A 25,011-nucleotide genomic window follows, 5' to 3' on the forward strand; every position below is an offset into this window, starting at 1 on the left:
TTTTCGGTTAGTTTGGTGTACAAGATCCCATCAGTGCTACTAGTAACTCACATTTGGATACAATTTGAACTTTAATACCCAGAAATCCTGTAAGGTGACGTCAGTAAACTGCACACAGCTCAGTCATGTTTACAAACCTGCCGTCTGTGGTTGCTTAACAGCAAACGGACGAGAGGAAAAGGTCTGCTCACTGCTGTTTAGGAGACAGTTCGGACTTTACTCTTAAGTTTGATTCATCACCTCCTGTGGGGGGAGAATTGATCATACCAGACACCAGACTTCAAGCAAATAGGATGAATCTATGATCAATCAGAGGAGATGAGATAATCTACTCTATTGCAGCCCCACTTTGTGATTTAGGTGCAGGTGCATTTTTACATTTTTTACATAAAAATCTTGCCCAGTGAGGCTTTAACTATATCTGGAGATTACTTATAAATGCCCACTCCAGTCCAGGTAAAGTCAGGTAAAGTTGGGAGGTGATAATATAATGTAAAATTAGTCCAGAAATCCAGTCAGATGGGATAGACAAAGAGGCAGCACCTAGTAGATGAGGATTTCAGCAGACAAGGGATAGTGGCTTTTATCAGAGAACTGTCTCGAAGGGAAAGTAATCTACAGAAATCCAGCAGAATAGCAGCAGTTCATCGCCTTCTCCCAAATCCCCCTGCCTTCCTAATGTTGTGATGGACTGAAAGCAAGTTTGCAGATTTAATTTCCCGTCTTAATCAGTGAGATACAGACCATTCAACTGAAAGAGATGATGGCTATTTATTGACAATACACAAAATAGTTTACAAAGCAGAATTATGAGCTGTAGACAATCAATAACCTTTTTCAGTAAACATTTCCGTATGGCTTCGTTCATGCCCTTTAATTATATGGATTAAGACTCATAAATACACATAAATATGTAATACTAATGTGGGAACTGTGTGTAAGCCTATTTGGTTTTGCTATAAGTGCGCGGAGCACCCTAAACAAATTAGTACATAAACCACAGTATGTAGGTAACCATGTAAAAGAAGCTGTATGATAAACATGAATAAACAGAGCACATGCTAAGAGAATAAATATGAAAATACAAAAACAAAAACATGAATTCATACATATTGCTGTTCACCATCGTTAACTATTCTTTGGATTAAAGAACTTCTCTGTTACAATCGTGAATGTATACATTCTTTGAGAGACTAATGCTACCTTCATATTGCATAGCTTCCAAGCAGTAATAATAGTCAAGCTTTGTCAAAACTGAGATGATTTCTTTCTTTGATATCAATCAAACCATTATTGCTGTAGCAAACTGTTTACTCCAAAGTTCATGTTATTTTCAAACTGAACGATCTAAAATATTCCCCCTGTCTTAAGGTCCGGTACACTGAATGCATTCTATATTAGTTCTACTTAGAAAATGACACAAAATGATGCCGTTTTCCATATCCTGTGACTACATCTGCTTTGTATATCTACCACAACAGTATATAAAGGCAAAGGTATTATGGAGTATGAGGTTTATGCAACATGTCAACTGAAAAGTTAGCAGTACATTGCTTAAAAGGACATCTGCCATTGCTGCGTGACTTCACAAGGCACTAGCTTGTTGTCTTGATGCCGTAACTACAAACAACACCACTGTTCCGGTGGTTAAGTGCTTATTGTTGATTGTAAATGAAGAAAAGAAATGTCCATATTGACATGCTAACCAAGTCCGTGTGAAAAAACACTGTTTTTGTTCTGGACAACTTGTCAAGCTGAACTCTGGCTACTTTCTGTTTCCAGTCAAAGGCACTTTTCTTTTAAATCGTCTCTCTATAAAGCCAGATATGCAAACTGAAGCACTACAGATATATACAAATTACATAACTCATAGGCACTCAATCATTTACAAACTGCAGAGAAAAAGACATATATATAAAGACATATATATAAAACAATGCTTGGTCCACTAAAAGCATACTTTGTGTAGGTTGGGGATGGCAGGTTGGGGTGCTACATACTGGATTTACATGTCTAGAAAAAGTCAGTCATGTGATTGATTCCTTGGATAATTTCTGTGTAAAGGCATTATATATGAAAAACAAGGCACACACTGGACCCTGGTCCTCTGGACAATATATCTACATTTGTTCTCCTTGGATTTCCTTTTGTTGCTTCTAGCACGCTGTAGTCCAAGCATGCAAAGCATCAATCTTGTTTGGTATTTCCCTTTATTTTCTTCCTTCGTCTGGATTTTGGTTTGCGAGGGGAAGCTACGCGTGGCTGTGGACGGAGATGCTGGACAGGTCGTTCCTGATGATCTCATTGACTGTGAAGGAGGAGAGAGAAGAGGATGGTCAGTGTCTCGGACGCCTCCGTGCTGCGTGTGTGTGCATGAACATGACATGAAGCCAACTCGGTGGAGGCTTTTATCCAGAGCGCCTCACAGTACCATGAGTGCATTTTCAGCATGGGTGGCCCCAGTGGGAGTGAAACCACTAACCCTGCAGTGTTCGTGTCATGATCTGTCCGCTGAGCCGCACAGGACCGCAACTGCTATTTCCTCCGAGTCGAACTAATGGAACCATATCCAGTAAGTATCAGTTTATATCAGATATGCCAGACCCTTTTTTTTATCAAGAGACAGGATGCAACCTCCAAAGGATCCAGGTGCACTTGTTTATCTCTTTTTATCAGCTGTGTTCTTTGGCTGATGGGGGGGGGGGGGGGGGGAATGATCCAATATTGAGCAGACCGACTAAAGCCAAACCAAAAAAAATATATACTTGTGGACTTACTGATAAGCGGGAAAAGGGACACAGCAGTCGTTTTTATCCACACTTATTCCTCACCGAGGGGGATTGAGGCAGTTCATTTTTCATCAGCCTGTACTCATCTTATCTGTGTACTGATTTATGACAGTGATGAGATAGTCTTCAGAGTTTACTCCCTCTTTAAAGTGATGTTGAACTTTGGTAGTGCCTTGGGTTGTGTAGCTTCCTGGACATGATAAAACCCCAAAATCGGCGATTCTCTGTTATCTGTTGCTCCAGTAGAGGCGATTGGAGAATTGTGTTTGTTTTTTTCTCTCCATTCACTTCCATTGTATGGAGGAACAGTCTGTTCACACTTCTCATCACACTTCATCACACTTCTAGCACATAAACAAACGCCCACAAAGCAGATTCTGACAGTATATAGTCATTCTGCAGAATTTTTTTAAGCTTTCTTTATGTTATTAAACCAACAAGTGTAACACCGAAATCCGGTTGGAAGAATTTCAGTGTTACACTTAAAACTGAAAGGTTTATTAACATAAAGAAAGCGATTCACTTCAAAAAATGTAAGCAGGATGACTAGTTTTTTTAATATATTGTCAGAATCTTTTTTGTGGGGGCGTTTGTTTATGTGCTGTAAGTGTGATTTTCAGACCTGTTTCTCCATAAAATGGCAGTGAATGGAGAGAAAAAAAACAAACACAATTCTCCAATCGTCTTTACCGGAGCAACAGATAACAGAGAATCACCAATTTTGGGGTTTTATCATGTCCAGGAAGCTACACAACCCAAGGTACTGCCAAAGTTCAATATCACTTTAATCAGCTTCTAACATTTTTAATCAGCCTAAGACGAGGTTGAGATTGAGGTCCAGGCCTCTGCTTGCAGCTCTCAGAGGGAGCAGTCATAGGAAATGCAAGAGGGGAAGGGGAACACCGCTGGAGTCCGCCTGCAGAAACCCAGCCAGCGGCCTGGAGAGGAATTCCCTCTGACTGGACTCAGCAGCCCCTCAGAGAGGGAGAGGGAGAGAGAGAGAGAGAGAGAGAGAGAGAGAGAGAGGGAGAGAGAGAGAGAGAGAGAGAGGGAGAGAGAGAGAGAGAGAGGGAGATAGAGAGACCGGGCTGGAAGAGCAGCCTGGAAACCTGAGATTCCCCTCAACACAATGGAATGGCGTTTTTTTTTTTTAATTCTTATTTTTTTGCAGCCCTTCCCTCGGTGACCCAGCACTCGCACGGCCCACACTTCCTACCAGAAATCAGACTCGCTCGCTTCCTATCGCCTCACAACACTTTAGCCCCATCCTACAGGAAAACCCTCGAGTTGTTTACAAGTCTAAGAGAAGCCACTGTTGTAAACAAAGACGTACTATATCATTACCACCACAGGTACTAGGAAAATAACCGAGAAAGAACTTAAAATAGTCTAAGCACACGTTACCACATTTACCAAACATTTAGTACAAAACTTTGGGTACACAGATGGCTTGAGTACGTAATGATTAAGCTTTAAAATCAGCTGAATTCTGACTGAAGCTGTTTACAATTACAGAGTACAGTGCAATTCTTCACACTCCCTCTGAGCCCTCAGGTTGTCTAGACATAAAGTTAATGTGTTTGGCCGCCTGATTGACTGCTATTAATAAAGGAACAGGAAGAACTCCTGAGCCTTGGATAACTACAATCTCACATGAACGTGTCGCAGAAACACATGGACACACTGAACCTATTATGTGACTATGAGGACAGGGGGGTGCGTTTCACAGCAATATGTCTTTGTGGAGAACTTGGCATCGGAGGGGAAGATAGTTGTCAGCGGAGTTATGACATTTATATTCAGGTGCTGTAAATCTCTTCCTCTTGATCTGTCATAAGGGAGCGCCAATAAAAAAACAAAAGGATATATCTATTCAGGCTCAAAGTTTTATCTGTGCAATATATCACGGGTAAACGCTGTCCAAACCCATCTTTTAGATTATCGTATAGCATGTGCTGCGTGTGTAAAGGGCTTCCAGCGGTGCGGACTTGACTTCTGCCAGCGGAGAGCATGAAATCTCCCTCCTGAACGAGACTTTGACTAAACCTCTGTGGGGAGAAGAGAATTCACCAGACTTCAGCTTCAGTTTCACCAAGATCAGTAACGACTCTGTTATGATAGCGGCAGGATTAGAAGAGTTCATTTTCCTGTGTATACAGTAATACAAGATGCTCTGTAAAGTACCGCACCATCAGGACAGCAGCGCACTGCCAACAGCCGGGTGAATGTGAGAAAACGAGACCAAATTATGAGAAGAAGTACTTGAACCTCAAGAAATAAATCCTTGAACCCTCGTCTCCACCCTCTTGCAGTCTGTCGTTCTGCTGCCATGTGCGTTCTGAACCGGCTGACCTCCGCTCCTCTATTTGATCTGGCTTTGACCCTCCTGTGCATCTGGAGGTTTAAGGATATCCTCTTCCAGTTCAGACCTCAAGGGGCCGTTATCACACCGACTTCTCACCGCGTACGTCAAGTCAGGACGCCAGCTATAAATTTAGGACATCAAGACATCAGAAACCTCCACATCATGTCATCACCTGTCCGGTAACGATCAAAATCGTGGATGAGTTACGGCGTTCAGATATTTTTCACGCACCATATGTGGTGGAATAGATTTAACTCAATAATAAATAGCCTTTTGAGGTGGTGGAAAAAGCTGGTTTGGATTCAGTAGTTTATTCAGCAAAAGCAGGAAGATGTGCTACTTGCAGTAAAATGTTATCATTTGCCCCACTGAGGCCACAACATTCACTGTTTATGTGTCCGTTGCCATGGCCTACTTTTCATTGTGCTGCCACATTTTATGTAGAGGATCTAATTGAAAAAAATCAATCCATTGATCTCTAAGTGTGTTTACAACAAAGTACTAAAAATAGGCCCAACACCAGCACGACATCGGTGTCATGTGGCTCTGGTTACATTGATTTGCTCAAGAGAGAACGGAGTGATGAAGATGCTATGAACAACCACAGCATAAACAAACACTGTGAATAATAATCACTTGGCTCTAATTTTCTATTCCTGTTAAAGTAAGACTCTTCAGAACAAGGCAAAAGGCTGAAAGTGATCATGATTTGATTTTGAGAAGAAATAATTTCCCCAATTATTTTGTTTTATGTTATAAACATTGAAGGGTATGAATGTAATGATATTTTTTGTTCACTGTATGAATCACTATAGAACAGTAGGTCCACAATGCACTAGAATTGTAACAAAATTGCAAATAATGTTGACAACAAAAAAAGTTGTCCATGATGGAAGGAAAGATGACCTGTTTCTTATGAAAGAAGACAGACTGAATGGAGGATATCTTACTTATTCGATACAAAATTGTGATTTGGATATATAGGATACATTTTGATATGCAGTTGAGGTCATTCATGTCAGACTATACATCTATGTTTATATTTATACAGTATATATTGTAGCACCACAGTAGTATGCCTTAAATTGTATGACAGTATATTGCTACAGAAAAAAGTGAAAGAAAAAAAACTGTAAGAAAGAGGTTGTGTGTGAAAAATAGTTACAGTAACACCTTATCATTTTATTTCCAAACACTTTTGATTATGCTGACACCATTGTTGTTAATCTAACATGAGGGATTGCACTGTTAGTGTGTTAATTTGTTATTCTACATGTCTAACTTTACAGTTACTCAAGTGCAGGGAGGGTAGCGATTGATATGAAGTAATCCAGGAACCGGTTTCCTGTCCCATCGAGGTCGGCAGCAGCTGGAGTGGACTGATAGAGCCTGGCTTTTCCACCAGGAAACCCCACACAAACGAGGAACTCCCAAACAATTAGCAGGACAACACTGTTTGCCTCATTAAGGGTTCAAACGCGTCAACATAATCCGGCCTGTAACAACAGCTTCTTTCAACACAATCCTACAGCAGAACCGATCCGCCGGCGATACATTAAGAGTCTCTGAAAACTATAAATAAAGCAGCTGAGGGACCAGAGCTGAGACAATGAGAGAGCCGAGGATGGGGGGCAAAGCACCACAAATCCCCCCGGTTACTGCCACGTCAGGTCCAGGCCGCAAGCCACAAGATGTTCTTGGCCCGCATACTGAGGCTTCTACTGGGTTACTGCTAGTCAATCCCACAGTGCGGTACTGTAGTTCACTCAGGCTTTTGCCAATGAAATAATTCTTTTTTTTTAAACCCAGGTATTACTTAGAAGCAAATTTCCTGAACAATAATGTACTGGAAACGTTGTCGGTCTTAAGAAAAATGAATGAAAGAAAGAGAAAGGAGTCCTTGTACAGTATAAAACCACAGTGAAAACATTCCCTCTTATTTGGGAATGCACCAGTAATTGGCAACTTTCCTGGAAGCAGTAAATAGCAGTTTTGTGGCCGTTACAGTATGTGATAAACCAATTGAGATATTTCCTGCAAAGGTACTTTGCTGCCCACACATTAATAACAGGCTAAGCTAATAGTTAATTTCAACTATCAATGTCACAAGCCGTGTGAAGTCAGATGCTGCATGTTCCACGTCTCTTTTTATTATCCGAAGCATTACTAAACACAGTGATTAGGCTTCTTCCATGCTCCGGGTTAGCCAATGCCTCACCCATGCTACTAAGATTTGCATCTTTTAAGCTGCAGCTGCAAATAATTCTTAGTATTAAGTGGTTTTTACCACATCAGTTCTGACACATTCAGCTAAGTTATCAGTCAAGTATGCTAAATTTAATTTCAAATATCGTCTAAGCTTTCTGGCAATCAATCGTACTGTTCTGACATCTAACTAGGCCACAACAAATCATAAAAAGTGTTTGGAAATACTATTTGGCTCAGATCTGACTTCAACACGCACATGTTTCGCTCATGTTACCTCACCACTGAGAAAAACCTTCAGTACACCACTGTGCTGTGTAATGTATGGCTTGATCCACTTCTTCCAGACTTTATCGGAGCCAAAAGGAAGCATGCAAACCCCTCCAGTCAGCAAGTTTTATGGCGGTGTGGCCCTCAGCCTCTGCAGCGGCACAGGCCAGCCTGCAGCCTGCAGCCTGCAGCCTATAGCTCCGGCTCTGGGCCAGACAACACTGTTCAGACTTTCCATGACCAGAGATGTTTGTAACCTCCCAGAGGACAGTGGGGGAGAATGCTTGACAGGGGGGAACCTGAGACTTATTAGAGGACTGTACAAACAGCGGGAGAGATACCAGTTATGATGAAAGACAAAAGAACAACGGTAGGAGGGCAAAAACACCTGATTGTGTCGCTAAACATCAAAGAATTCAAGCTAGATGACTTAAATTATTGTGCCAAATCAATGTTGAATGAAATATAATTGCACAATATTATTAAAAATTATATTAAAGCTATTTAATAGGTAATAATTTCTGAAGACGTCCGAAAATAATGTACAAATCTTTATCTACTAAATTACAGCACACAAATACATTCACACTCCTTCTCCCACCCTCAGCACACACACGCACACACACACACTCACAAAACCCCATACTTTCAATGAATAGTTTCAATGACAGTAAGTGTTTCAGCTCCCCAAAAATCTCATATATCATTATGTGAGTTTTAACGAGTGTGGTCGACAAGGAATTACAGCAACACCACACCTGAATGAGGCCGTAAAGCAAAAGCCCATGTCAAACTCTGCCAAAAGTTTTAACGAAGTGAGAAGCCACATTAAGTTTGGAATGCTTAGTAAAATTTCCTTCAATTCGCCAATGAAAACAGTGTAAATGGGGGGCCAACTCCTCAGAAATATCCATCATGTCTATAGTGGCATACTTTAATACTTTAACTTTGATTTTTTTTACGTTAACTTCTCCTGGTTTGAACCCAACAACCCTCCAGAGATGTGAGCAGTGGCGGCACCAGAGTCAGAACATAATTACAAATCAAATCTCCATTGACACTGCCGCAGCCAGCTAAATATCCCCCCAGACAGAGCTAACAAGTGTTAATGTATTTACCCAGACCGTTTACAGGAAGTGGCATGGGAACAATCTGAGCCGTGCGTCTGTGGCCCAGCACAGCGTCCCATTGGCCACCGTCAGGAAGCTCGGCCAGACGGTTCAGCAGGGGCTCTGGTAACAGATCAAAGCCGCTCCGCTCCCTCCACTGATAGCTGCTGGTTAGTGTTTCTTCATCTACTGCACTGAGAGACGCTTTCCTCCCTGTGATTTATATGGGGCCAGGCACTGTTTTTTCTTGCCCCAAGGAAGATCATTTATCCCATTTATTTCAAATCACCGCAGCGCAGCACAGAGCAGAGCAGAGCACACAGCCCCAGAGCCTCGGTGGTGAGCGCAGAGGCCCAGACCAGTGAGATCATAAACTTTCTGCTCCTAAAAATCCCTCTCTTGCAGTCTCTGTGAGATAAATAAATGGGGTCACAAAAAACTGCATTTATTTTATCAGTGGGCTTTGAGCAGGGGGGCCTCATTCAGGATTTAAAGCACGACACATCAACCGCAGGACTACCAAGTTTCTTTGATCTAACTACTGCATAAGTTACAAGCTGACAGCGGTGAGGAAAACAAACAGGACTACCTAAAAAGTGAGAGTTTAGTAGTAAGGAGTAAGGAGTAGTAAATGATTTATGAACTTTAACAACCTCTATCGACAACCAGTAGGAATTGCAACAACACTGATAAAACTTTTTGGCACAGCTCCCTCCCTTCACCCCTCCAGCCCCCTTGAGTTATGGTGGCCTGTCATTGACACTAACAATAAAGTCACATTTTGACAATAGAGATGAGTAAGCTAGCTAATTCAAGCAGAGAGCCAGCGGAAGTGTTTAGTGAAATATCATGACGCAAAATACTGTAATAATATAATGATAATACTTTGTCATTTGCTTTTGCGGCTTGAGAGCGAGGCTTTTTAGCCTTTGTAGCTGAAATGTCTTGTGACGCACTGTCCTGTACTGTTGTGCAGTTGAAAATATAAGTATGTAGGAGGTGGGGTGGGGTGGGGGGGATTGGAAGTGTCTTGAAATGTCAATGATGAGGAGTTTTTGTTCCAAAACAGAGTACAAAGCCAGAAATCTGGCTAAGTACTGGCAAAGTAATGGTTGAGTCATTGGTATTGATCAATAACCCTATCAACCCCCTGCAGATATATTATGGTAATTTTGTGCGATGGGCAGTAAAAATCGTACTTATTGCTCCTTTAATGGGGCGATAAGATGGCTAATTTGCCATTCACATTTTATCTGCCCTGTACTGGATTATAAAAATAAGCATTTTTATGTGTAAAAACTGAAAAGTGACCTCTGTTGACGTCTGTGTCTTATCTGCTTGTGTCAGTGCAATCCTTCTCCACTCACCGTCATCAAGGTACATCTGGTCCAGCTCCTGCGGTTCCTGTTTGATGTTGACAGCCAGCGTGGGGGGGCTGCCCTCCTCCTGCAGGGAGGAGCGGCCCCTCTCCGGCACCTTGGGGTGCTGCTGGGCCACGGGGCTGGCGCTGCCGCTGCCCGGCGTCATGCAGTGGGCCGGGGAGAAGGGGGCGTCTGGGCCCGTGCCGGGGGTGGAGGGCTGCGAGGCGGGGGAGGAGGAGGCGCTGCTGGGCGGGTAGAGGCCGGGCGGCTGGTAGCGTCCCGGCGCCTCCTGGATGATGGAGACGTGCGGGATCGGAGACTGAGGTCCCGGGTGTTGAGACGGGCCGGCGGACAGGCACTTGGAGAAGGGCGGGGGGGAGAGGTCGTGCAGTTTGGGGCTGGTGCTGGGGGAGGAAGAGGAGGATAATGAGGAAGGCTTGGCTCCCAGTCTCTGCTGGCTGACGGAGTAGGCCCCGCCCACCAGGCACGGCCTGAGGTCGGTGGTCATCATGGGGGTCATGACCTGCGGGGTGAAGTATGGCTTTGGGTGCAACGCCAGGCCGGGGCCGCGCTGGGCGCACACCAGAGAGGCGTCGTAGTCGTCATGCGGCTCCGTCTTTATTGTTGGAACTGATGGAGGAGGAGAGAAAAAAGAGGAGGGAAATGCAAAATGAGTAAACACATGTTCCAGCTTCCCTTAAGTGTGAGCGGGTGAGCAAGTGTGAGTGAGTGAGTGGGTTTGTGGCTAGGATACCCACTGCCAAACAAACACTCTCATCAATGAGACTCTGTGTCTGGGCCTAAGCTCTCCCACCCTGCTGAAAATATTCACAAAACAAGAAAAAAGGAGAAAAAAGGGATGAATCATCACCGCAAGAGACATCCAGCTGGTTGTATAATAAAAAGGGCTATTTTCTTTGGATCCTGCTCTGGCGCTAATATCCTAAATGTGCGATATGAAATATGTTGCTGCTGCAGGAGCTTCATACTCAACAGGGTTCTGCAATTTAAATAAATTACTGCACTCTCATTGAGACAAAGTGAAAAAACGTTAAACTCAATGTGAGAGCTGACTTTTTTTTAACTGAAGCCCTTATGTCAAGATGTGGCTGAGAAGACAAAATGGTGGCTTCAGAGGGTTCGGGTTGGGGACTTTGGCTGAGTCCAGATGAGCCAGGCTCTTCTCCACAGCCTTGATCTCAGTCTCTGGGACTTGGCCTCCTGTCCAGATTCCAGTGCAGATGATGTTGAGCACTGAGTTTTAAAATGTGGGACCGCTGCTGTTTATGACACGACATTAATCTTATATAACAAGCGATGCCTTCCAGTTACAACCCAACGACAGCGCGGCCCTGAACCTGAGATTCATCGCCACATGATCTTTCTTTAATCACAATAAACTGGATCTACTTCTTCTCTTCATGGTTGTGGCTAAACTGTTTCAGATTATAATATGGAGCATGTGCTTGGATTCAAAGCTGAAGTTGTAAATAATCCTTGCTTTATTCTTTCTCAATTTGTTTGGCCACCTACTACCTTTTGTGTGTTTTTTATTGCTTATGCACATTGCTGGTTGTTCTTTATCTATGTCTTTTTTGTTTGTCATGATGCTGTGTTCTTGGGCAGGGAGAGATTTTTAATCTTAATGGGACTACCTGGTAAATAAAGGTAAAATAAGACTAAAAAGTGCAACCAGGAAGCATCATGCAACACCCAGCCTCCACTGTCAACAAGAGGAACGCTGATGAGACGGGTTCCACCAACCACAGGCCTAAAATAGCACATGCACCCCTATTTTAGGCCCGGTTAGAGGAAGTGTGTCTGTCACTGGAGGATAGACAGATGCACAGGCACACAAACGAGTGGAAGAAGTGCAAATGTTTGTCTTGCCACAAAACCCTGAGAGCCTTGCCCTTGCGTTTCCGCAGTGTGAAAGTCACTGATGGGTACGTCCCAAAATAAATCTGTTGATCTTGTAAGACCTGCTGCTGCAAAAAGGTTAAGATGACGCCATTCAAAAACCTGGAAAAACTGAAATTCATTTTCATCTCATTAATGACAAATCAAGGTGTAGGTAACTTTTTCCACCTACGCTTTCACTCAGTCTAGCGCTTGTTTAAAACTTTGTTGCTGACTTTCTCCCTTTCGTGTAGACTGGCAGATCGTATTGTTCACCCAGCTGGCTTGTTTCCTTAATAGGGTGCTCACCCTGTGGGAGACACTGACCAGACTAGCTGTCCCTCAGTCTGTCCCCTCCCTTACTCTCCCTGCGTCCCGAGGACAATGCTCCACTTTCACAGCAGGGCACTTGGGCGCCCACATACTGGGCTGGGCCAGCTCAGTTGAATCAGAGCTTTGAACCACCCACTGGATGCTCGCTCCAAGCCCGGAGCGCAATTAGCAGCGGTTTTTACATTTCAGTTGGTGGGTCAGCGTTTATATTTAGTTTGGCAATAGGTTTGCTATTCAAATAACATGCTTTTCCCATGCCCCTTCCCCCACCCGCCCTTGTGTGTCCAGTCACTGCAGCGTTCTTATAGCTACAGGTACGGAAAAGAACAGATTTTATGGAAATGGATTTTTACAATGGAGGAATAATAACGTTGCTTTGTTCCTCCCTAGCAAACCACCAGACAAGAGGGAATACAAACTGTTTGTTCTCGTCTTCAGATGTAAAAATGGTGGCTAAAATGTTTCTAATTAGTCTGGGATATAAGAAAGGAAAAGAGCAGACGGAGAATAGTGAGGGGTTGGGGTGGGTGACATGAAAGTAAAAGAAAGAGAGAGAGAGAATGAGGACAGAGTGGCCTAAAGGTTAGAGAGTGACCCCAACCTGCTCTCTCACTGTTAGTCCGAAATTGTGAATGAGTAAGAGATCGAGAGATGTACCATTGGCAGGAACGTAGGTGAAGCGCTGGTACTGGCTTCTTTTCCTCTTGCCGTTGCACACGTAGAAGTTGACGTGGACCGGAGTGGAGAGTCTTTGGTTCCGAAAGGGAGGGATTTCAACGAGAAGCGAATTCTGCGATGCGGAGACAAAGGATTGAAGAAGTAAATAAGCTTTGTATGGGTCCAATGAAACGTCATTAACAAAAGGGTAATGGCGATGATTAATCAAAATAAGGGGATGAGGCAGAGGTGATAACTAATTCCAATTTTTTGCTGGTCACTGTATAATGAAAAAGCACTTATAAATAAAGAATGCCACTTCATGTGCTTTATAGTTTTCTGAGTGAGAAATGAGGAGAAATTGAGCTACTTGAGGACTGAAGGACTGTGTTAAATTGCCATTATCCATCCCTCATCACAGATTAATAATAAACTGTGAGTGGGTGCGTGGTGCATTATGGGAACAAAGACTCCTTCGCTGATGTGTTTTGACTTCTGAAACCAATCTTCATGAAATAACTCTAATTCACTTTGAGTCATGATAGTGATAAAGTGAATTATCTGATTTAACAAACAACAAAATGACAAGAAATTTTAACATTAAATCGATCTACACTTCTCTATTCCTTTAAAGCACTAAACTTAAAAAAGGAGGGGGAGGTGTTAAAAATCTGAACATCTGGCTATAGACACAAAGAGACCATGAAGTAAAGTTATAGAAAACCGTGGCTGTTTTCACAGTGAATAACTCTAAATTCAACTGGGGAGTGTCCAGATAGTTTATTTCCCCAGCAGAGCTTCCTGCTGCCTGAAGAATAAATGAAGGCCAGGAGCGACCGTGTGCCTGGGTTCAGCCTCTGGCCATATCAACCCCATAAGATATGAGTGTGTTAAACGTACATGCGTGTACGTATGTATGTGTATGTGTGTGTGTGTGTGTGTTAGCGTGCATGTGCATGTGAACAGATATGTGTTGGAGGTGCCGTTCAGTAGCCAGGGAGGAAGTCATCTGTCTCAGAATGAGGCTTCGGAGGGAGGCGGCCCCCACATGTACAGGTGAGAGCTGACACACGTTATATTAAATCACTGCAGTCGTAAAGTCAAGTGAAGCCAGATGAGGCTCTACTACCTTCCTTCTTCAGAGTATTAGCTGATAAAAACTAAAAAAAAAACAACTCAGGAAACGTCCGCCCTTCGCACAGCACTTTAGATTCTGAATTGTGTCCCGGTTGAATGATCAGTATTTCACTGCTGTCGCTGCTGTCAAAATGTCGATTTTACAGGAATTATGAAAAACAGCCCTGTTTTCGAGATGACAGCCATGCACTGGTGAAATAACACACTGGCTTTTGAAAGGATTTTCATAAGCACGAAGGTTATAAAAGCGTCTCAGCCCACAGAGGACCAGATAGCCCTTCAGCCTAAAAACAATGAAAATCACCAGAGTTGGCACTGAGAGGTTTTCACCTGACAACAGTGATTTCTTTCATATTGAGGGAGGAAGGAAAATTGTGACAAATTGATCATGGAGGGATACTTTTTGACGATAAAGAGAGAGCTTAAAGTCCATCTATCGTAAATCTACATGAGCGATCTGATGCATCAGACGGTAAAACCTGCTGCTAATAATTCTTACAATTAAAACAAAATTATCCTTCAATCCTTCTCTTTTCCTCAATCTCCTCCCTTTGGGGAAAGTTAGTCCTTTGCAAATGACTGAGATGGAGAGGTATGCAGAATTCGTAGGGGTTGAATTTGTGGTTTGGTTCGCTTTGTGGTGCAACAGCAGAGGCTCAACCTGGCCAAGGCACTGTCAGTGTTTAAAATGGGACGAATCCAGCAGACTGGGCCGAGTTAGGAGGGAGCCCCTTTGTCTGTTTGAGCAGACAGATGTGTCCCTGCAGTAACTCTGTCTGTGTGTGTGTGTGTGTGTGTGTGTGTGTGTGTGTGTGTGTGTGTGTGTGTATATTGGTGCGGTGGGGAGACACAGGGAGCAGGTGCAGCGCCTCACATGTAGACACTCTCTAATCCCCTCGTCTATCTCCCAGACTCCCAGAACGCATCTTTCTCTCTCTCTCTCTCTTTATCTCTCTCTCTCTCTCTTTCTATCTGCACCCCCCACCCCCCCTCAGCTGTCCCAGGCCAAGACAGGACACACTGCCAAGCTCAAACTCCCACAGGTTGAAGGTTGAACCCTTGAAACCCTTTTCCACACATTTTAAACACAACGGTGCCGTTTCCCCCGTAGGGCCTTTCCCCCTGTCCAAGAAAGAAACAGTGCATCTACAGCCATATTCCAGTTACAGTACTGTGTGTGTGTGTGCGTGTGTGTATGTGTGTGTGTGGGTGTGTGTGTCTCATTAATGTGTTTATGTGGACCAACTGTTGTATACTTAGTGTGTATTTTACTTTTTGATGGAAACAGATTAAATTGATTTTGATATAGCGGTGGATTTCTGAAACAATATATTGGACTAAAAGACAAAACTAAAACTATCTCTAATTTGTATCAGAGGGGACCGAGGTGATTCACATCTATTATTCTTTTCAGTATTTGATGAGGTTTTAGATCGGAACTGGATTTAATGTCAGATTTTAATTAGATTAGATGAGTATTTTAGGCTACTAGAGAGGAAGAATGGAGATATAAGGTGCCAAGAACACAAACAAAGACATAAAGTACATCCAGATGTATTATTCTAACAGAAATAGACCACAAGTTGTGTGTGTTATGTCAGTGTGTACCAGGCAGGGCAGCGGCCCATTCACCATCAGTTCAGTCAATTTAGAAATCGGGTTTTCTTCATGATTTTAAAATTGAAAATGCTTTGCCACTAACAATGTTCTTAAATTCAGTCTACGAAGACATTATTGAGAACAGCTGCTCTATCATCCGTAAGTGCTGTTTCATTTTGAAACAAAACAAGATTTGTCACAGTAATAATGCCCTGCTTATTACTTACAGGCTTTGAGGAGTCTCTCTCAACGTTGGCCTCAGTCTCCCAAACGTGGTGACCATCTAAAAAAAAAACAAAAGAGGAAAACAGTTAGAAATTTTGCATTAATAGAGACAATTCAGAAAATAGTCCACCCTACTTGGATCCAAAAAGTGATGAAATCATAAGAAATGGGACAAGTGCTGTTATTATTATCTGTTACATCAGTGATATATAAAACAGCTACAGAGAGCGAGGGTATCGCGCACGTCATCTGTCTGACCCACAGCTCATGAGCTCATATCCTCAGTCTAACTCGGTAACTAGCCTGAGATGAAGAGGGAGAGAGAGAGAGAGAGAGAGAGAGAGAGAGAGAGAGAGAGAGAGAGAGAGAGAGAGAGAGAGAGAATATCAGAGACAGAGACAGAGAAACAGACAAAAAGGCAGACAGAGACAGAGGCAGAGAGAGAGAAATCTGATGCAATCCTAAAAAAACCGAGCCATACCAAAGGGATGAGTGACATCTTTGGTGGATGAGAGAAACCTTGACTTCATTGCTTTGTGGAATCCCAACATGCAGAACCAGCTAGTGGGCTTGTAAATGGAGCTGAGTGGGCACAGAGTGACTGGAAACTCACGACTTCCCAACCTCTCAATGCTTTTCTCAGATCACACGTTTGAGGGTATTTGCTTTTTTTTTTTTTCCTGGTAATGTACTTTCAAATTCAAATTGTCACAATAAAGACGCTTTCCCATCAGGCAATAAAACAGGGCATCATATCAACTGATGGAAAACATTGGTCCCGTAAATAAAAACACAGTTTGATGCGTCATTCTGCTGCAGGAGATGTGGGTAAAAACCATATTTTCACCATTTTTCACACAGTTTATGAGAGGCAGAAGGAAACCATTGCAATTTCTCGACACCCCTGACTCATTAACAAGGTCCTAAAAAGAAATTAAACGACTGTGAAAATGACTTTAGGTGGAAAGGAAAGTGCAGTTTAAAGAAAAAAAAGAGATCAGCTGTGGCCACTCTCCAGGCCGACGTTCTTGAAGGAAATTAACTGAGATATGTACTATATTACTAAACAGGCTCCCTGCAGTTTGATAAGTGGACAGTTAGAATTGAGCGGACAGCTTGGTGCAGATGGATGGGGTTTCCTTGTCTGAGTAGGCAGCAGTTGGGAGGTGGCAGCGATGGAGGAGGTGGAGGTTGGCACTGACAGCTCCCATTATGTCTGGAGAGGCACTGAAAACCTTTTCACCTCTCTCTCTCTCCTCTCTCTATCGCTCTTTCTCACTCTCCCCCTTTCTCACTGTCTCTCCCAGTCAAAACAAGATCTAAACAAGAAGTGATAGCATGAGAAAAGGCTTTGTTCCCTTCCCTCCAATCTCTTTGATTAATCCTGATCTCGTCCTAAGGCGAGGGCAGATTGGAGTTTTAGTTGTACAAACATTTCTCAGAGTCAGAGCTGCTCCGTGGAGACAGAAATAATCTCATTGGTTGAGTTAAACCCCAATGGGCAGAGCCAAAGAACCACAGTTTTTCGGAGCGCAAGTTAGCGAACTGGCAAACTTGAATGGGAAAGAAGGCACTCTGCTCAAAATATGAATAAAAAATTAAATATACAGTACTGTGCAAAAGTCTTAGGCATATGTCAAAGAAATCCATAAAGCGAAGATGCTTTCAAAACTAATGAAATGAAAAGTTTCTGAATATCAAAAATTTACAATAAACAGCAGTCTACTGACACACTAATGCAGAAAACAAATAAACATCTAAGACTTCTAAGAAATTTATATAAAAGATCCAGGGTGCCTAAGACTTTTGCACAGTACTGTATATTTTTTTCATTCTTTCATGACCAAGCCATTCATAATTGTGGAAGGTCAGCAGACACTTTGATTGGCTTTTTAGATTAGAGTGCAACTCATCCAAAATGGACCAAATTTGTGCTGCGCCTTGTAGTGAAACCTTCATGCATCCAATAGAAAAAGACAAGGTCAGCCAGGAAGAGGAAGAAAATGGAGAAACTGATTTTAGCAGAATCTGAATTTCCCAAATAATACAAGACAAGTCTGAAGTTGTACAGGGACCTTGGTAGAAAAACCCTCCTGGAAGCAAGTTTCTAACCAAGTGGGCCAAGTATACCAGGTGTGTTTAAAAAACTTTGACCAATGGGTGTTGTATTTTCAGCTGCGTGAGCATATTCCACATCTCGCAAGATAACAAGCTTTAAATGGCTCTTCCCCCTGCTTCTTGAAAACCCCGCCCACTTTTTTCACGCTGTACCAAGCAGCGGGCACAGAGAAAACTGTGACCAGTTAGCTAGAAAAAAACTGTGGTTCTTTGGCTCCGCCCATTGAGGTTTAATTCGACCAATGAGATTATTTATGCTTCCAAAGCAGCTCTGCCTCTAAGAAATGTTTGTATAACTAAAACACCAATCTGCCTGTCTGTCTATCTCTTTCTTTCTCTCTCCAACTCTTTCTATCATTATTTCTCTCTCTCTCTCTCTCTCCCACTCTCTCTCACTCTCTCTCTCTCTCTCTCTCTGGGAACCCCTCCAGAAGGGGAGCCTTCGAGGACGATGTCAATCCACAGGAGGTAAACATGTTTTTCAGATCTCCGTCTCTGTCTATTTCTGACACACACACATCATTTTTCTGGGCACACATCAATACAGAGGTAGAAAAATGAAATTGAGCAATTTCTACTGCCAGGAAAACTACTTTTCAGAGACGAAAAAGAGCTGTCGAAAGTTGAATGCGTGGGATACCTTTGTTTGAAAAGAGCGTACCGGGTAATTGATAACCGCAGAATGTTCCACAGTTAGGGCAACATCTGCACAGCGCTTCCACCAGTCCACTGCAAAACTTCAGCAGCAGTTACACTCCAGCTCCCCTCCTACCCAATCTCCACGAACACAATACCACTCTTAACTCCCCAGCCCACTGTCCTGGATAATATCCAATATTATCCAAGTTACACAACTCTAAAACCTCTCCCCCAAACCACCCCAACCATATAAACCCAGTACCCCTCTCAGACTCGCAACGCCCAAACTCCATTCGCCTTGGCTGCGTCCCAGGCTCGCAGAAGTCTGACAATTCACATTTCGTTAGCTATGGTCTATACAAATCATTACCTTCACAGGACAGACATAACACAGAGCAGTCAATGACACAGCAGCGGTGCGCTGTACACAGTCATGGCAGCCGAGGGGGATCAAACAATATACAATACGGTTATTTGTCATGCTGGGTTTATAAAGGGAATCAAACAGCTCCTTGTGCTCCTTAATTGGGGCGGGGTGGAGTAACTCTGGTGCCCAGAGCGAAACAGCGGGGTGGCGTGTGCCCAAAGCCCTCATAACGTACAGTAAATATAAACACATGCTCTACCCAGGCCCATGTGGCATGCTGAAAGAGTTCCCTTGTCCTCCGCCTGATGACTGAAACTTCTTCCTTCCTCCTGCCCTGAAAACACGTGGATTGTGGATGTTGCATGCAAGCTGCTGTCGTGTGGAAGGGCTGGCGACCGAGGCAAGCCAACTCTCCGAGACGACTCTGATAAATGGCAGCTGAGGAGGAGATACCGAAATTTCTCCTTCAACACAATACAGGACTACTCACAACAGTGGCGCCTGTCACTGCACAACGTCATCCGCATGCAGTGCAATATATCAGCCTCTATTCATCAAAAATCAAGCTCTGGTCTTTCTCAAGAGCAGAGTTTGATTTTATGAATCATACACTGTAATTTATAAAAACATAAACTCCCTGTTTGTGTGGCTGTAATTGATTTGTTTATGAAAACAGCCATTGTTCTCAGAAGTGTCAGGGCCAGCCAAACCACTGAACGGCCCTCAAGTGGAAGTCATTGTTCTATGAATGCAATGAATCTTTTCCAAAGCCTACTGACCATGTGCACCACCAAGCAAAAGCACCCCTCCCTCCGAACAAAACCATTGCTCAAAGAGACCCGCAAACCGCCAGCTAGCAAAATATACATCTTGCTTTCTGAGTGTAAAAAGAGCCTCATTCACTCCACTGTTACATTACTGTCATCTTACTCATTGCTCCTGCAGGTTTTTCCTGTTAAAGGAGGACAGTTATCTATAATTTTCTTCAGGTAATTCCAGACGCCATCTGGCAGCCTTTCAGTGTGATAATCCTCTCACAATTCAATTTTCAGGTCCTCTTACTTGTACGGTTGCTCTGGCCAAGAACAACTAGACAGAATTGTCGGGGTACCAGTCGGGCCAGCTCTCTACCTGTCTGAACCCTCCCCCCGTTGGCTCACAGAGAGGCCAGCTGGGGGTCACGGGTCGCAGAAGAGGTAGTTTCCGTGGGGCCAAAGTGACTCAGGGCCTTTTGGATGGGAGAGACGCAGTGAGTGACTTATTCTCCATGATACTGGCTGCAGCGGAGCAGGCAGCTGTCCAGCGCCTGGCCAGATGTGAAAGTGCTCTTTTCATGAGGGAGTTTCTCAACGTCTGGCTCCTCAGCAAGGATTCCCTTCAGGCTCTCTGACTAACATTCAGCTATCATCTATCATGGTGGGGAAATACTGAGCATACTATACTATAAACAATACTATAGGTTACTATAAAATACTGTACCATACTATACTATTCTATAAACGATACTATAGGTTACTATAAAATACTGTACCATACTATACTATTCTATAAACGATACTATAGGTTACTATAAAATACTGTACCATACTATACTATTCTATAAACAATACTATAGGTTACTATAAAATACTATACCATACTATACTATTCTATAAACGATACTATAGGTTACTATAAAATACTATACCATACTATACTATACTAAATGATACTACAGCCTACTATAAAATACTATACTATACTATGCTAAACGATACTATAGGCTACTATAAAATACTATAAATACTATACTACACTACACTATACTATACTATACTATACTATACTTCACAATACTAAACAATATAGGCTGCTATACTATACTAAACAATACTATAGGCTACTATAAAATACTGTACCACGCTATACTATATTATAGTATACTATACGATAGAATACTATAAAATACTACACTATGCTATACTATAATACAGTATATTATACTACACTACACCACACTGCACTATACTATAATACATTATTCACCCACCCACACACACACTCAATTGGTCTCCTCTTCATGAACATACTGTAACTACTGGGAGTTTTTCAGTTTATGATCCATAAATTTACATAATGATGTATTTGAAGAAACAAACTGTTCAATTCATTTTCTGACATTGCTGACTACAATCTCTGCCATGTGTTGAGCCTTTACATCTCTTTCTTTTTCTTTCTTTCTTTCTTTCATTCATTCATATTCAGAGTTCAGCACCTTTAGCCTCTGCAACACATTAAAGCCACTGACTCTTCCATAACACCAATCCCCCGAACACTAAACCACGAAAACAGAGGTGAATAAAGGACAGCAGGCCAAACCCTAATTTCCCAAATGGAGTGACTGGGCCTTATCAGAGACAGCATCTCCTGGGCAGGCCGGGGCAAATGAAAGCGAGGTCAGATCGAGTCAGGTTTAGATTACAGGCTGATGTCTGCAGCGCCGAGGCCGCATAGTAATCTCTTATGACTGATTGGCTGTAACCAGGAGTGACAACTGAACCGATGCTATCTTGGTTATTTCTACTGTGGCTGCATTGAGACGGGAGACAGGAGGGGAAGACAGGCGTGATGGAGCGGGGCTGACGAACATCTACTGCTGTTTTTAGATGTTGTGCTGCAGTCGGTCTGAGGAACAGGTGACAGTGTGTCCCTCTCCGGAGGGAAATAGGGATTTCCTTCTGCATGAGTCACAGATAGCAACAACAACACACAGACATGCAAACACAAACACAGGCTCTCTCTCTCTCTCCCTCCCTCTCACACACATACTCACACCAATTTTTACGCCAAAATTTTATTCCAAGCAGGGTGGAAAAGCCCCTGAAGCAGCATTTAGATCATCATGGGCCATTGAAACCAATACAAATGAAATTGTTTTAGGTGGGTTGGCAGTTCCTTAAGGCAGGGTGACCCAGCCTGCCTATTCAATGGCAGGGGAAATTCTGACACACACACACACACACACACACACACACACACACACACACACACGCACACGCTTGTATGTACAGGATACACTCAAGTCAAGAGTCCCACATGTTATGGTACCGCAGCTTTGTGAGCGTTAGATTTGTGGGAGCGCTTTATTGGAAAATTTGCAGGAAAATTGTCCATTGGTAAAATAAAATGGTTAAGTTCTCTATGGCAACAAAATCCACCACTCTGGATTTATGAGGTTGATCGTTAAAACCGTTTCTCAGAACTCTGCTTTGGCATGAGCAAAATAACAATAAAAGGAGCATGATTAAAAGTAATGCATGTTAAAATTCAAATTCATTCAGTTCTACGGGAGTATATGCAAACAGAGACAAGTTGCATATTTTAAAATATTACTTTATAAATATATTATTATGCAAATGAGTTGGTTTGCTTCTTTGCATTGTTTGTTATCTTTATTTTAGCTTTGCTATGCTGTATCTTATTATGCTGCTGATGGCACCCCAATTTCCCCCAGGGATTAATGAAGTGTCTATCTATCTATCTATCTATCTATCTATCTATCTCTCTTTCTCTATATCCAGAGAGCAGCTGTAGAGAAGACCCAGTAAGATCCGTAGGGAGCTGACAGCTCACAGAGTTAATGAACTGGGAGCTAGAGGCACAGAGGCAGCTTGGATAGAGAGGTGGAAGGATGGAGGGAAGTAAAGGGGGGTGTTGTGGAAGCCTGGCTTAAGGGTGTTTCCATGGTAGGATTGCCCAGGAATCTGATGCGAGTGCCAGACGCGGGGAAACCCTCATCAAAAACAAGGGAGCACACCCATCAACACCAGGCCAGAGACTGCGCCCGGCCCTAAAGACAGTCAGCTTTGGAGCTCAGCAGAACCAGAGGATCTGAGCCGCTGCAGATGGACACAAAACACTTCTGACCCCAACATGAGTTGTTTTCAGTTACATGGTAATCCTTTTTTCTTTGTCGGCACAAAACAAATATACCAATTCCTTATCTTGCAGATTGGTGTTTTAGTTATACAAACATTTGTCGGAGGCAGAGCTGCTCTGCAGGCAGAAAGAATCTCATTGGTTGAGTGAAACCTCAATGGTTGGAGCTAAAATACCACATTTTCTCTGGCTAAGTAACGTTAGATTGAAGCTTAGTGAAAAAGGCAAGCGGTAAGAGAGGAGGAAGCTAATGTTATGAAGCCTAGCGCTCTTCCTACTAAGTGAAAAAATGTAACCTCACCATACTAACTAATAGGTTAGCCAGTTAGCCTAGCGACCTTCCAAGTTTAAACTAGTCAGAGGAGCCTACAGCTATTTAGGTAAGCTAATTAGCTAGTCCGCTGAATGAAAAACTCCATTTCCATTTATATTATTTATTTACATTATGACCACAGTCCCTTCTTTGCCATTCAAGTTTGCCAGTTCGCTAACTTGCGCTCTGAAAAACTGTGGTTCTTTGGTTCCGCCTACTGAGGTTTACCTCAACCAATGAGATTATTTCTGCCTCCAGAGCAGCTCTGCCTCCAAGAAATGTTTGTACAAGTAAAACTCCAATCTGTCCTCGTCTTAGGAAGAGATCAGGGTTAATCAGAGGGATCGGAGGAAAGGGAACAAAGCCTTTTCCCTTACAATCACTTCTTGTTTTGAAAAACAATCTCACTACTCTATTGTGCAGTGCTTCGGGGGCTTGAGCGCTCGACCCGCCTCAAATTCTTCTTTTCACAGGTGGAACAATGCGAAGGCTTCCCTCTCCTTTGAATGACTCTCTGGGCAGATAGCATCACACGTGTTTACATTGCTCAGCCTTGGCCCAAACCATACCTCACGTTGCTTTTCTAAAGCTAATCAAGGAAATTGCTGTTTGTAAACCTCCTCGCATCAACATCTGGGAGCAGTCCCTTCTCCCTCCAAACCAAAAAGGCTTAGAGTAAGAAAAAGAGAAACAAATACTGCGGCATGGCACACACCACACACACACACACACACACACACACACACACACACACACACTAACACACCAATGTGTATTCCGCACATGCACACCCACACCCACACCCACACACACACACACACACACACACAGAGCACATGCTGCATTTGTGATCCATTCCTCTGCTGAACAGGCAATGGAAACTTCTGCAAATGTAAATCTGCTGGGTTAAAAATACAGCGCATTAATGTGCACCACATGTGGCACTCTGGCAGGATGGAGGATATTTTGACGGCGGGGGAAGAGGAGGGAGGGAGGAGGGAAGGAGGGAGGGGAGTAGTCCTGGGGTTTCTCCAACGACGGAGAGAGGAAGACACACGCACACACACACACACACACACACACACGCAGCTTCCTTGAGACGATGCAGCATTAACTCCTCCTTTACCTTGAGCCTTTTCCACGAACACCACCTTGGAGTCGTGCTGGAAGTTGTGTCCGCTGAGGAGCATCCTCTCCCCCCCGGGGGCGGGACACGTCTCCAGGCTCTGCTTATCCACCAGCGGCAGCTCCTGGGCCGATCTCTGGGCTGTGCGGGAGGGGAAGAGGAACCGTCCTCATTGCCGAGCTAATACACACACACCCACTCCCCATGCAGACCTGAGCATCCAGGCTGACTCTGAGTCACTACCTAGACAGCTTTCAGAGAGCTGTCACTGCCTGTAAAGCTCTACCTCTTGGCGTTAGAAATAAGTTGCGTCTTTGGCCTTAAGGAGGGAGAGGATCCATGTTGTGTTTGTTTGTGATTCTGGTATTTGTCTCAAATTATGGTGGATTGTTTGTCTCAAATCACTGTTTTAAAAGGTTATTATGTATCATTCCCCTCCCTGTCTGTCTTGCACCACTCTCTTGACTTTTTGCTCTCACTTCACTCCTTATTCCTCTCTTTTACTTTCAGTTTTTCCCAAATTATCTATTACTTGTCAGGGAATATTTTCATTTCATTTAATTTTTTTCTGTGCTTCTCTC

General features: G+C 43.2%; 1 protein-coding gene across 2 annotated transcripts in view; it reads right to left on the reverse strand.

Moving 5' to 3' along the window:
* Positions 1-752: 752 nt before the first annotated feature.
* Positions 753-25,011, reverse strand: part of nfatc1 (nuclear factor of activated T cells 1) — a 35,119-nt gene continuing 10,860 nt past the window's right edge. Inside the window, exons 6-11 of one of the 2 annotated variants that reach the window (XM_071535671.1) lie at positions 24,431-24,571; positions 15,952-16,007; positions 12,989-13,121; positions 10,236-10,729; positions 10,106-10,205; positions 753-2,308 (exon numbers count right to left, since the gene is read on the reverse strand). In XM_071535671.1, coding sequence (XP_071391772.1) covers positions 2,253-2,308; positions 10,106-10,205; positions 10,236-10,729; positions 12,989-13,121; positions 15,952-16,007; positions 24,431-24,571 — 980 coding nt within the window. In that variant the 3' untranslated portion in view covers positions 753-2,252. Of the gene's footprint in view, positions 2,309-10,105; positions 10,730-12,988; positions 13,122-15,951; positions 16,008-24,430; positions 24,572-25,011 lie in introns of both variants that reach the window. The other variant, XM_071535670.1, reaches the window with a different exon arrangement.

Source organism: Centroberyx affinis, unplaced genomic scaffold, assembly GCF_046629955.1.
Source record: "Centroberyx affinis isolate AG114_WGS23_722 - 3 ecotype Tasmania unplaced genomic scaffold, CSIRO-AGI_Caff_v1 ptg002746l_1, whole genome shotgun sequence".
Classification (NCBI taxonomy): Eukaryota; Metazoa; Chordata; class Actinopteri; order Beryciformes; family Berycidae; genus Centroberyx; species Centroberyx affinis.